The sequence below is a fragment of the Sciurus carolinensis genome, chromosome 18 (assembly GCF_902686445.1).
Source record: "Sciurus carolinensis chromosome 18, mSciCar1.2, whole genome shotgun sequence".
In the NCBI taxonomy this organism is placed as follows: Eukaryota; Metazoa; Chordata; class Mammalia; order Rodentia; family Sciuridae; genus Sciurus; species Sciurus carolinensis.
The window spans coordinates 10,267,975-10,281,055 of record NC_062230.1 but is presented as its reverse complement, the minus strand read 5'-3'; the positions used below and the strand labels follow the sequence as shown (position 1 = coordinate 10,281,055).

General features: G+C 40.9%; 1 protein-coding gene across 9 annotated transcripts in view; it reads left to right on the top strand.

Annotated features, from left to right (window-relative positions):
* The first annotated feature begins 572 nt into the window (after window positions 1-572).
* LOC124970792 (radial spoke head 10 homolog B-like) overlaps window positions 573-13,081 on the top strand; it is an 87,790-nt gene continuing 75,281 nt past the window's right edge. For 6 of the 9 annotated variants that reach the window (XM_047534385.1, XM_047534383.1, XM_047534386.1 and 3 more), the window contains exons 1-4: window positions 973-1,106; window positions 2,156-2,506; window positions 6,114-6,189; window positions 12,742-12,810. In XM_047534385.1, the coding sequence (XP_047390341.1) occupies window positions 2,253-2,506; window positions 6,114-6,189; window positions 12,742-12,810 (399 nt within the window). In that variant the 5' untranslated portion in view covers window positions 973-1,106; window positions 2,156-2,252. Of the gene's footprint in view, window positions 706-972; window positions 1,107-2,155; window positions 2,507-2,549; window positions 2,651-6,113; window positions 6,190-12,741; window positions 12,811-13,081 lie in introns of those variants that run through there. The other 3 variants (XM_047534382.1, XM_047534387.1, XM_047534390.1) reach the window with 3 other exon arrangements.

The following is a 13,081-nucleotide window of genomic DNA, read 5'->3' as shown; positions in this document are numbered from 1 at the left end:
AAAAGATTTTGATATTTCTGTAACTTCATAACTGTGATTTGGTTTCCTTGGGGTGTGAACTGTAGATGTTTTTTTCATGGACTTCCCATTTGAACTGTTGCCAAAAATGGAAGTAAAAATACCCTCTTTGGATTTCAACATGATGGTCGGGGTACAGCAGTGACAAGTGTGAGCAACCCCACTGGCAACCCTTTCTCCAGACTGGCCTTTCAGGAGAGTGGGCCTCCGAAGTTTAGCCCTGCTCAGATGTAACCAGACAGTCGTTATTGCATTCATGTGTCAAACTGTATGCTGGTGTTTCTGCAGGATCTCATTTAATATTCACAAGAACTCTACAAATTGGGAATTGTGGTAGGCATGATGATCCCCCCACCCCAAGATGGCTGGGTCCCAGTCCTCAGAGCCTGTGATGACATCTTGCATGGCAAAAGGAACTCTGCCAATATGATTAAGTTAAGGATATAATGATGGGATTAGCTCCTACTGTCTGATGGCCCCAGTCTCTCAACATGAGCTCTTCAAAGTGGAGACCACCCTCCCAGCTCCAGCGGGCCAGAGAGATGCAGTGTTGCTGATTTCGAAGATGGAGGAAGGCACCACTAGCCAAGGGTACAGGCATCCCTAGAAGCTGGAAAAAGGCAAGGAAACGAATTCTCACCTGGAATCTCCAGAAAGACCAGCCCTGTTGGACTAACTTATAGAACTGTAAGAAAATAAACGTGTTGTTTCAAGCCACTAAGTTTGTGATGATTGGTTTAAGGCAGCAGTGGAAACTGATGCAGAGAGGCCATGCAAGGCATTTATTTACCATAGCTGGGGAAAGTCAGGCCAAATACTCTCCTCTTGCCTCAAGGACCCGAAGGGCAGGATGGGCTGCTCAACCGCTTTGAGGTAGCGGTCCCTTTAAGGGGGAGGGGCCCAGCGTGCGGCAACGTGGTTGCCGGGAGACTGACACTGACCTAGTTCCGGGACGCGTGCCCCTGCAGCTCCTCTGGGTCTGGCACCCCTGGGCCCCCTGCGTGCGGGGACAGTGCGTGGACCAGGGCCTGCTGCTTCTTCAGCCTCCTAGGACCTGAGCATGTGCTTGATGGGCGAGGAGACCTGAGGTAGGGCAGAGCAAGGCTCAGAAAAGGTGGGGTTTACTACTGAAGCTGCTTCCAAAGCCTAGGACGGGGACAGTAATGGAAAACACTGTGAGAAATGAAGTTTATTTGTAGTTTGAATTCCACTGATAAGAGGACCAGAAGGCCCATAAAAGCCCGAGATGAGAGCACCTTGGGCTGGATTGCTGTGGACGGTTTTGTCGAGACAGTAATAGGGATCCCGGGAAAGAGCAATGCGGGTTTTGAAGGCAGACAAGTCTGGAGGCGGGGCTGAACTGAACAAGTGGGGTCAAGAGGATGCCGTCAGATACAGGCCCCCACACCGTGGAATGCACCCCAGGACACGTCTGTGTGCCCTGCCTAGTGGGTTAGGAAGTTTCTGATGGGTCCAGTTTTGGAGGGTAATGAAAACTGGCTTTGGAACCCTGCCCTTCTCAGCCTTGAGACCTTGGACAAATTTTTAGCATATCCTTTCTCCTCTGGCCTGTAAGAGGTAGTGGTGTTACAGGGAGTAGGCAGGCAGGGGTTTCAAGTTCAGAAAAGGAAAAGTGATAAAATAATCTCTCCATTTATTGACTGCTCTATATTCTCTAAGGGATTTTTCTGTCCATCATCTTATCTAATCCTAATGGTGAGACAAGGTACTGTTATTTCTTGTTGATATCCAAGGCAGAAGGAAATTAAGCAACTTGCTTAAAGTTACAGAGCTGATAAATTTTGATGCAGGTGCCTGACCCTAGCTACTGAGCACTTCACAATGCTACATTTTAGGAGAAAGTTCTTAAAGTATGAACTGACAGCATGCAAGATCTTAGAGGTTAGGCAGTCATTTTTGTGTATGGAAAAGAAAGAATGTTAGCCTGTGATCCAGTACTAAAAATTTCAGGAACCACCAATACTACTATATTGAGATTGTATAGTTTTTTTATAAACTGGTGATACTTGTAATTATTTTTTTCAGGTTTTAGGAGAATGATAATGATACTGTGGTAAGGCTAAGTTTTTATAAGTGAAACCTCCAAGTATTTAGAGACATAATTTTTATTTTTCAGATAAAACTCATCAGTGCTTTAAAACAGACAACTGTCAACTGAAGGCCTCAGTTGGATATTTGTATACATAAATTGGATATTTATTCTTCCAAAGGCAATGGTGAAAGAAAAGAAAAAAGCAGACAAAAAAGCAGATAAGTCAATCCGCTCTCCCTCTTCTATCTCAGAGTATGCAGAGTTTTCCAAGCAAGATGGCAGTGCTCCTAGGCAAGAACTGTCCCCAGGTGGCGTCCAGGCATTGGAATTGCCACATAAGGAACTGTCACCCAGAAGATTCTCCAAAGGTCTTCAACAGAGTGAAGATGCCACTCAGTATGAAGAACCCATTCTGACCAAACTCATAGTGGAAAGGTGACTTTCATGGGGTGTGGCAGGATTGAATGCTGTGAATCAGGTGTTTCTTGATAACATGCTTCACTGCGAGCATATGACTCCTCACACATTTTTATGATCATTACATGATTGTCCCACGTCTGAAAACCACTCCTCTTTTAGGTAATGTTTTCATGAGATGATGGCTTTGCCCCATTGAGGTTCCTGGAGGTTGCCTCTTCCAGACTCCCTTTTCTACCACTTTTATGCCCCTCTTGGCAATCTCTTCTATCATTGTAGCTTTACCTACCATCTCTCTAGATGACCATAAAAAACTATTTTCTTTAGTTCTGTTCCAAATTTCAGATTCAAATTTTTAACTTTCTACTGGACTCAAACTCCCTCTGTCCAGAAGTACAGACTGCAGAGCTTGAGACTAGGCCTGGCTTCAAGTTTTAACTCTGTGACATTGACTTCATCCATCCTAGAGTCTTGCTGAGACTCAGGTTCTCAATTGGGGAATATGAGAATATGCACCTCAGGAGGTTGCTGGGAATGTCATTCTTTTTCTTTTGGTTATAACCTTCTCCATTGTTTCCATTTCTATAATGGCAGAAATCTTCCACATCTCCTGGCTTGACACCTTAGAACTGCCCTTCCCCATGCCTGTCACATTTCTTTTCCTTCATTCTTCTCTCATTTCATTTCCCTGTGCATAGACTTTATTCCTTCTTGTTGGATTGATTCAATGTTTCCTAGACTTGCCTTCCTGAAGGCCTCCTGTTTAGATTTACCTTCCTAATGTAGGGCTCTATCTACATTTCTCCCTGTATTATTTATGCACTGCTGTGTAACGGGTCACCCCAAAGCTTGGCAGCTTAGAGCTAGAAATAGTACCTCATGTGGTTTCTGGGTTCAGAAATCCCACAGTTGGGTGTCTCATGAGGTTGCAGTTGAGGTGTTGACCTTGGAATGCTGTCATATGAAGGCTTGACTAACCTAGATATCTGCTTCCAAAGGGGCTCACTCCCATGGCTGTTGACAAGAGGCCTTACCTCATTTCCTGATCACATGGTACATTCTCTGTAGGTCCCCCGAGTCCCTGACATGGCACCTGGTTTCCCCTAGAGAGTGATCTAAGGGCAGAAGCCACAGTATGTCTTCTGTGACACATTTCTAAGACCCAGTCTCGAAAGTCACCCTCTTTCTCTCCATAATATCCTAGTGGTCACACAGGTCAGTGATATTCAATGTGGGTGTGAATACAAGGTGAGAATCACGAGCTAGTGGAGGCTGGTCACTAAACTCCCCTCCTTACCACCTCTTGAGTTTCTTCCTGTTGACTACAGAATGAAATCCCTTAGCCCAACAGTCTGACTCCAGTTCACTTCTCCCTGCCCTGTCCAACAGGCAGGCCCACCTCAATTTCCTACTGATTCCATTTGGTTCTGTTTTTGCTCTCCAACTGCCCTCACTGGAGTGTTTTCCCTTGTTTCTATAGATGAAATCCTACCTGCTCTTCAAGGCCAACTTCTTCTGTTAATGCTTCCTATTAAGAACATTTCCCTCAGCATTTCTTTTGCTTATTTTTTGGTGCTGTGGTTGAAACCGAGGGCCTTGTGCATGCCAGGCAAGTGCTGTGCCACTGAGCTACATCCCCAGCCCTTTTAAATTTAGAATCCTTTAATCATATTTACTGTTTTCTATTGTGTATCACTATACTTAACTACTTTCCATTACATGCATACATATGATGTATGTGTCATTGTAATTGACTTTTTAGCCCTCAGCTTCTCTACCTGGTTGAAAATTCCTCAATAACTGAGGCGCAACTAGAACATCACATACCTGGCCTCAGCCTGATAGGTGCTCTGTTGAGATTTATAGTTTGCACAATACCAGCAGCTGTTTACAGTGTGCCCGCTCACAGTTATAGCTGAGCACTCTAGAGGGATATTAAGAAGTATGAAACATAGTCAGTGTAGGCAGTGCATAATTATGTTCTCTGGTGGGCTATTTTTAGGGAAGCTCAGAGCAGTGTGTGCTGAGTTGGTTTGGGAATGTGGGACCTGCAGTTACCTTGAGGTAGGAGCCATAGGATAGAATGTCCTGACATAGCAGGGGGAGGATCCCAGCCAGCTCCTGGATATATATGTGCTCTGGGGATGAGGAGAGGTGTCCTTCAGAGCACCATATGAGGCTGTTATGAACTCTTCAAAATCTTTTATATTTTCTTTATTCATATATATATATATATATATATATATATATATTTTAGTTGTTGATGGACCTTTATTTTATTCAGTTAATTATTTATATTTGGTGCTGAGAATCAAACCCAGTGCTTCACACATGCTAGGCGAGCGCTCAACCACTGAGCCACTACCGCAGCCCCCCTATATTCTCATTATGACAAAAGTGAAATAATGCAATGATATAATTAATTGTCCCCTTCCATCCCATTCCAATTTTCCTCTCCCTACCCTTTTCATTAATCCATTATGTTTTTAATGTGGGGTTTTTTGTTGTTGTTTTGGGGATGGAACCCAGAGCCTTGGGTGTGCTGGGTAAGTGCTCTACCACTGAGCTACACCCCCCTGCATTCATTAATTGCCATAAAGTTCTTTGGATTTTATTTCTTCTGTTATCATCGAATATGAACTGTCCTATGTTTATCATTTTTTTTTTGAAGTGCTGGGGATTTGAACCCAGGGCCTTGTGCTTATGAGGTAAGCACTCTACCAACTGAGCTATATCCCCAGCCCCCTGGATTTTATAGGTAAATTATCACACAATTTTCTAGTTTCTTATTTCTTCAGCATTTACACCAGTTGTTTAAATTTCTTGACTTTTACATTAACTAGAACCTCTAAAATGGGTGTTGAGTAATGGGTAGTCAAAGCTTGCATCCTGTTCACATTCCTGAATTTAATGGAATTGTTTCTTGTCTCTCTTGAAAATCGTGTGTGCTGTTTTTTTCATTAGTCTATTATATTTAAGCAGCTTCCTCATATTATAAATTAGAATATTTTTTAGAAATGATTGCTGAAGCCTATCAAATACATGTATGGTTTTTATTCTTTTAATTTGCTAATGTATTCAATTATGTTCATAGATTTTTCTGAAGTTTAATTTTCCTTGGATTTTTAGAATAAGTCAGTTCTGGTCACACCCATCACAAGCTCATTTGTTTTCACCTCACCTCAGGTGAACTGTGTGACAAATCACACATTATCCTTTTGGTTTTGAACTAAAAATCTGGGCTGTGTTCTTAAAACCTCCCTTTCCCAAAGCTAACTCATCATCAGGCCCTGTTGGATCCATGTCCAGAATAGATCTTTTTTTTTTAAGTTCTAAACATTTTTGTAGTGGTAAAATATACATAAAGTAAAATTTACAGTTTTGACCATGCAAAGTGCAGAATTCAGTGGCATTAAGTACATTCATGGTGTTGTGCAGCCGTCATCCTGCTCTGTTTCCAGAACTTGTTCATTTTCCCTAACACCTGTTTAACGCTAACCCCGTGTCCCCCACTCCTCCCCAAGCCCCTGGGAATCTCTACTGTATTTTCCAACTATAAAACTTAACACACTGTCATGTAGGTTTATTCATGTCACTCATTACCTTGAGCTTTATTTCTTTGTAGCTATGAAGGGGAGAAAGTCCGAGGACTGTACGAAGGAGAAGGCTCTGCGGTCTTTCAAGGTGGTTGTACCTACCATGTGAGTCTCTGCTGGAACTTGCAGGGTGGGGAGGAAGGTGTGAGATCATATGTTTTAATTTGCAAGGCTTCCAAAAAGTCCACTGATTCTTCAAAAGGAATTGGAAATACTTCATGCTGATTTTATCCTGAATCTAGACTACATATTTAAGGTAAAAATTGGTCCAGTATAATTGAAGTGGTCACTTTAGATTTTTTTCCCCCTGATTTTTATATTGTTCAAAGAACATCTCTAAAGCAAAAATAGTTTCTCCTTGGTGTTCATGGGGGATTGGTTCCACATCCCCCTCAGATACCAAAATTCAGGGATACTCAGATTCCTTATATAAAATGAGGGAGTAATTCCATATACACACACAATCTGTTAAATGCCCTAAATCATCTCTAGATGACTTACAATATGTAACATAAATGTTATGTAGATGGGTGTTATACTGTATCATTAAGGGAAGAATGAGAAGGAAAAAAGATATATCTTCAGTTTAGGTACAACCACTGTAGGCCTAGACAATGTAACTATTTTCCTTCTGGGGTCTGTTCCATCAACATTTGTAAACCATGGATATGGAGGCCAACTGTGATGAAATATAAAATCTCAGTATTTTCACCATTTTGCCATGTGTTCCATTTACCATGTTTCTTTAATGGATATATCATTATTTAATGTGACACATTAGTTTCATAGGTAACATTTTGAACTTTTTTTCATTTGTGAATCTGTATTTCCGCATAGTTTTCTTTCTTTTTGTTTTTTCTTTTGATTCTGGAAATTGAGCCTAGCAGTGCTTAACCATTGAGCAATATCCCAGTCCTTTTTATTTTTTATTTTGAGACTGGGTCTTGCTAAGTTGCCAAGGCTGGCTTTTAACTTGCAATCCTCCTGCCTCATCCTCCTGAGTCGCTGGGATTACAGGCATGCACCACCTCACCTGGCTTGCTGCGTGGTTTTCATAAATTTTAAAATTGTTTTATTGTGAAATATACATAGCATTATTTTAAGTGGACTCTGCAGTGGCATTAAGTATATTCATATTGTTGTTCAACCATTACTATTACCCACCTCTAGACCTTTCTTAGCATTCCAAACTGACTTTGAGACTGTACCCATTAATCACTAACTCTCCATCCCCATTATTTTTTTAACTCAACTTTAACTTTTTTTTTTTTTTTTTTGGTAGATTGTAGATTGACCACATGCCTTTATTTGTTTATTTTTATGTGGTGCTAGGGATTGAACACAGTGCCTCATGTGTGTGCTAGGCAAGTGCTCTGCCATAGAGCTACAGCCCCAGCCCTTCTGCCCCTGTTATTTTTTGAAATTAATTTTTAATTTTTTATTTGTTCTAATTAGTTACACATGACAGTAGAATGCATTTATGTATTTTGATAAATCATACATTAATGGAGTATAATTTCTTATTTTTCTGATTGTACATGTTGCAGAATCACATCAGTCATGCAGTCATATATGTACAAACTAGTGACATCCTAATTGCTTCATTTCTTCTTCATTTATTACTAGAGTACTAGATATAACCTCTTATCTGGAAATTTTATTCAGTACCTTTTATTTCTAAATGAACTGTAATTTCTTTTGATTTTTAATTTACAGTAATTTAGAAGGGTTTCATAACCAGCAATTGTGAGTGGTTTTTTTAAGGGGGAAGTTTTCCTTTTGTAGACAATGCTTAGAATTATATTGTATTAAAAATGTAACTAGTATCATTTCTAAGAATTTTTAAAGTCATCTAATACACAGCCAATTTTTTAAAAAGTTCCAAGGATACTTGACTTAAATGTGTATTTTCTGTATGTTAGTATTATAGTTCATATCAACAAGGGCTGGGATGTAACTCAGTGGTAGAGTGCTTGCCTAGCATAAGCAAGGCCCTGGGCTCAATCTCCAGCACTGCAAAAATAGACAAATAAGGTTCACATAAACATATGTCTGATATCAATCTGTCATGGCCTTGCTGTTTTTCCCTTTCCTGATTTTCTTTCTCAAATTGAAAGTGAAGAGCCTTTATTTAGTTTTCTAGTGATGGTATCCTATCATCTTTAAGAAATATTATGCTTTTTCTATCAACATATTTCTAAATGTCAGAATCTAACTTTCTTCTCCTGAATAAATTAAGTCTTATAATGCACAGGTTTACTGACACCCAGTATCTAACTGAAATCCCCTGGAATTTTAGAGCAAGATCATACTTTTTATTTTCTTAGGAATATTCACAACTGCCTTTGGCTTCTCAGCCACATTAGCAACAATTACTGTTTTCTTAACTGTGATGGAAGTGAGGGACTGACAGGGCTTTCATGGGGGTGTGCGCTAGGTCTAGGACTCCTCCCTTCAGGGGAGGCTACACTCACTCCAGAAATTCTCTCACTGAGGATTTGAGGTTGGGGTTGTGGGGAAACTTCCTTTTTCATTCCAAAAGCAAAGAATTCACTTGCTGGGATAACATTTCTACCTCTCCGTCCCTTCTCATTTTCTATCTCCGTTTCTCCTGCTAGATCAGCCTGGAGAATTCTAGGGCCCTCCGCTGGTTCTGTCATTAGGGCACATGTATTATACTTCACTAAGTCCTTCCTTTGTAAGAGGGGCCTTCGGTCCTTCTGCTAGTTTGTACTTCTGTTTACATAGCCGTTTCATTTGCCTCATCTAGTTTGCCTCACTAGGGCCAGAATCCAAGGCAGTCTAAAGCAGTAACGCCTGGATGTCCCTTAGCTCACAGCTCTGCAGCAGGAGTTCCTTCAGAGAGTGTTTTCAGGTGTCCAGTTCTGCTGCAGCTTTGCATTCGAGCCAGACAGGAAGTAGGGCTGGGTGCAGCTCAGGTAACGTACATGCTTGCTTAGTATGTTGTGCTGGCTTGCCCCCTCAGCACAGTAAAAAAAGAAAAACACCCCAGACTGGAAGGTGCTTCTTGCCGCTACATCCACACTTTCCAAATGAGTTCCTTTGGTGTTTCCACACCCCATTTCCCTATCCCACAGCTATGAAGAAGGTTGGCACCTCTAGGGACTCCATGTGGCCAAACCTAGACCAGTGATAATGGGAACATTTAGTAGTTAGCAGGAACAGAGCACAGAATCCCCCCAAACCCTGGACCCTTCCAGGGTGTCCCACACTCCATCCCTACCTATAAAAGCCAGATTTTTCACCAACTGCTGCTCCTGCCAGGCAACTGCACTGTTCTCTTTTGTTGGTGCAATACAGTGCCTACATTTTTTCCTCCAGTGGCCACCTCTGCCCCTCCTGCCTTTAGGTCCCTCCCCATTATTTTTGATATGCATAGTCTTCTAATTTGTTAGTCATAACTAATTACATAGTTGTGATATTTTGGGTGCTTTTACTTTTTGCCTTTGCTGATTACACCACAATGAAGAGATTTACCTATTTATTCACATTATAAAAGAAATATGTGCTTATAATATGAGAACAAATTTTTGTAGCTGAGTCCAGAAGGCTTGAGTGTTAGTACCTTGATTTTTTTCCCCCTTAACATACTTGGTTATTTCCCTTTGTCATAAAAGCTATTCAGAAACACCTTTTCAGGTGACCAGAGTACTCTTTATCAATTGACTGCCCCATTTGACCTTTGCTCTGCCTTCTGGTACTCACAGGGTTTCGCTTATTCTGGTCAGGGTCTTCTCTCCTCTGCAGACTTTTTTTTTTTTTTTTTTTGTAAAGGGGATTGAGCCCAGGGGGGCTTAACACTGAGCCACATCCCCAGCTCTTTTTTATATTTTATTTTGAGACAGGGTCTTGCTGAGTTGCTTAGGACCTTGCTGAGTTGTTGAAGCTGGCTTTGAACTTGTGATCCCCCTGCCTCAGCCTCCCCAGCTGCTGGGATTACAGGCGTGTACCACCCAGTGACTACCCTTTCTGCCCCAGGTGCTCTTCTGCTGACTGTTACTAGGTGTGTATGCAAGGAGCACGATTGGCTTGTGCTGTGTAAGCTAGGCTGCCCTGACCTTCCACTGAGAGGGTGAGAAATGCCCTCCATTTCCTCTGCCTGCACTGCCAGCTACTTGATTTACAAACTTGCCATGTTTTCCCAAGACCCAAATGATTTTGATGAAAAATAATCATTGCTGGACTTTCTTTACATTGTTTTGCTTGTTTGTTTTTGTTTTTGAGAAGGGGATCTCACTAATGTTGCCCAGACTGACTCCAAATGCCTAGGCTCAAATCATACTCCTGCTGCAGCCTCCTGCATAGCTGGGATTGGAGTTCACCAGCCTGACTTTAAAAATTATTATTATTACTTGTAGTGCTGGAGAATAAACCCAGGGCCTTGCAAATGCTAAGCAAGTGCTCTATCACTGAGCTACACCCAGCCCTAAAAAAAGTTTTTAGCAATGTCAGTTTGTGGTTAAATTTTTGCATTTGAATTGGTTTAGGCCACCCCTAAAACAAATTGAGAAAGCAAACAAACAAACACTGAGAGCAGGAGCAGTGACTTGCCCCTCTGTGTTGTTTTACATCAGAGTGACTGACGTTTCATGCATCAATAGAGGTTTCAGTTCCTAGAACACTGAATCCCTGAGGCCTGAGAGGGATGTTAGCATTAGGCTCTTTCCAGGTAAGGGTCAGATCCAAAGAGACAGCCCTAGGCTTCAGGTGGGTAAGATCAGGCTTTCTCATATTTTTGGATCACAATCCCCAGTGTACGTGTATGTGAAAACAGGCTGATTATTTTCTGATTATTTTCTAGTCTAGTTTTTTAAAGTAAAAACACTGGCTGGTGTGACACATTGGATTGATTCCTTAATACAAAACAGGATCATAGACTGCAGTATGAAAATTACTGCACTGCCCTAACTCCTTTGTGCCAACCCTGTCTGTGGTGAGTTGACCTGGATTGATTCTGAAGTTGATTCTTGCTGGTAAAGTTAGGGCCCCCACCAGCAGCGTATGCATCACCTGGGAATGTTTTAGAAATGTACATTCTGGGGCTCCACTCAGACCTGCTAAGAAGTGGAAGCCCCAGGTGTGCCCAGCAATCTGCATTTTAACAAGCCTGCAGGTAGCTCCCATTCATAGCAGCATCTGAGAACCTCTGAGTTCTGTTTTGTGTAGACAGTTTGTTTAGACTTGATCACCCACCTGACCTGACGAGATAATTTTCAGGAAGGACTAGGTATAATTTTATCATTGTTTACTCCGATTGCATTTAGACATTCAGCTATGTTGTTTTTGTGACTCTTCTTATATATCAACATTAGACACTCTAAATGTAAATTAACTATACTAGCAGTGCTGTAGTTGGCCCTCCATATTCACAGGGTCTATATCCACAGATTTAGTCAACCACAGATGGAAAATATTCAGGACAAAAATTGTATCCGTATTGAACATGTACAGACACTTTTTCTTCTCATTGTTTCCTAGGTGATAGAGTATAATAGCTGTTTACTTAGCATCTATATTGTATTAGGTATTCCCATTAATCTATAACTTAAAATATATAGAAGGGGGTTGAGATACAGTTCAGTAGTTGAACTCAGGCTTAGTATTTATGAGGCCCTGGGTTCAATCCTCAGCACCAGGTAAATAAATAAAATGTATGGCGGGAATAGTTAGGTCACATGCAAATATTCTACCATTTTATGTGAAGGACTTGCATCCTGTTATTATCGAAAGCTTGGTCCTTGTCCACAGTGCCAATCTAATAATGAAGACAAGGTTGTGAGAAAAAAGGAAGAAAAAAAAAAAAAAGTTGTGTTTCTTTGTTAGTAAAGGAGAAACTTGAGTGGACGTCTGTCCCTGAGGCTGTGAATCTCCCCATCAGGGGAAACAGGAATTTTTAAAGAGGTGATTCAAAGGCTCCCTTCTAGGTGTGCCCTGTCACACCTACTTGTGGCCCTGAGAAGTAGCTGTTTCATAGGTAATCTGATGCCAGGCCAGTCTCAAGATCTGAATTACCTCATTCCTCTGGTGTGTGTACTCAAGGGCAGATAATGTGGCCTAGGATGGGAAAAAAGGATAATCTTATTTCCCCTTGGTGGGGAGGGAGATGAGGAAAGAAAATAAATTCAGGTTTAACATAAGCTGCAGTGGCAGAGCAGCAAGGGTCAATATTCAAAGCATAAAGTCACAGGAACCAAACCCCCATGGAAACTGAGGGACAAGTGTATATGCATACACATATGTGGGCCAGTGCATATACTGATAATTCTTAGTAAAGGAAAATGGACAAAAGCATGAAATTTACAAATAATGTCTGATCTGATATTCAGATGATGGTTTTCATCATCTACCTAGTTGAAATTTAAAAGTTTTTTTTTAAAGTTTAAAAGGCAAAAACCAAAAGTATTTGAATTGTTTTGAACTATACTGTTTTCTAGTAGCTTGCATAGAGAGGAAGATTCAGATTGTGGTGTACATTTTAGAGAACTGGGTATTTTGGAATCCCTCTTTAGATTCTTTTTAGATCAGGATGAATCCCTGTGTCATGGAGAAGCCTCCTCTCTAAGTAACTGCACCTTTTACAATAGGTGCTTAAAACGAAGTTTCATTCTGAAGGTTTGCTGTTGTTTTGTTTTGAAGGGTATGTTTTCAGAAGGATTCATGCATGGACAAGGGACTTACATTTGGGCTGATGGATTGAAATATGAGGTAAAGCATGTGATAAATTATAGTTCTAAATTGCAATTATGAAATTTAATGATCAGGCCCCCACAACTAGATGTATTATTTTCATAAAGTAATTTAGCACAAATTTAAAACAATGCACAGAATCAAAGGGTAGAGTAACTTAGTGACTGCATGTGGCCTGCCAGGAATTGTTGTAACTGGTTCTGTTTGTAGCTCTAGAGGTATTTTATGTGTTCTTTACCTATATAGCACATATAAGTATATATTCCCTCCTACTTTTTACAGTTTATTA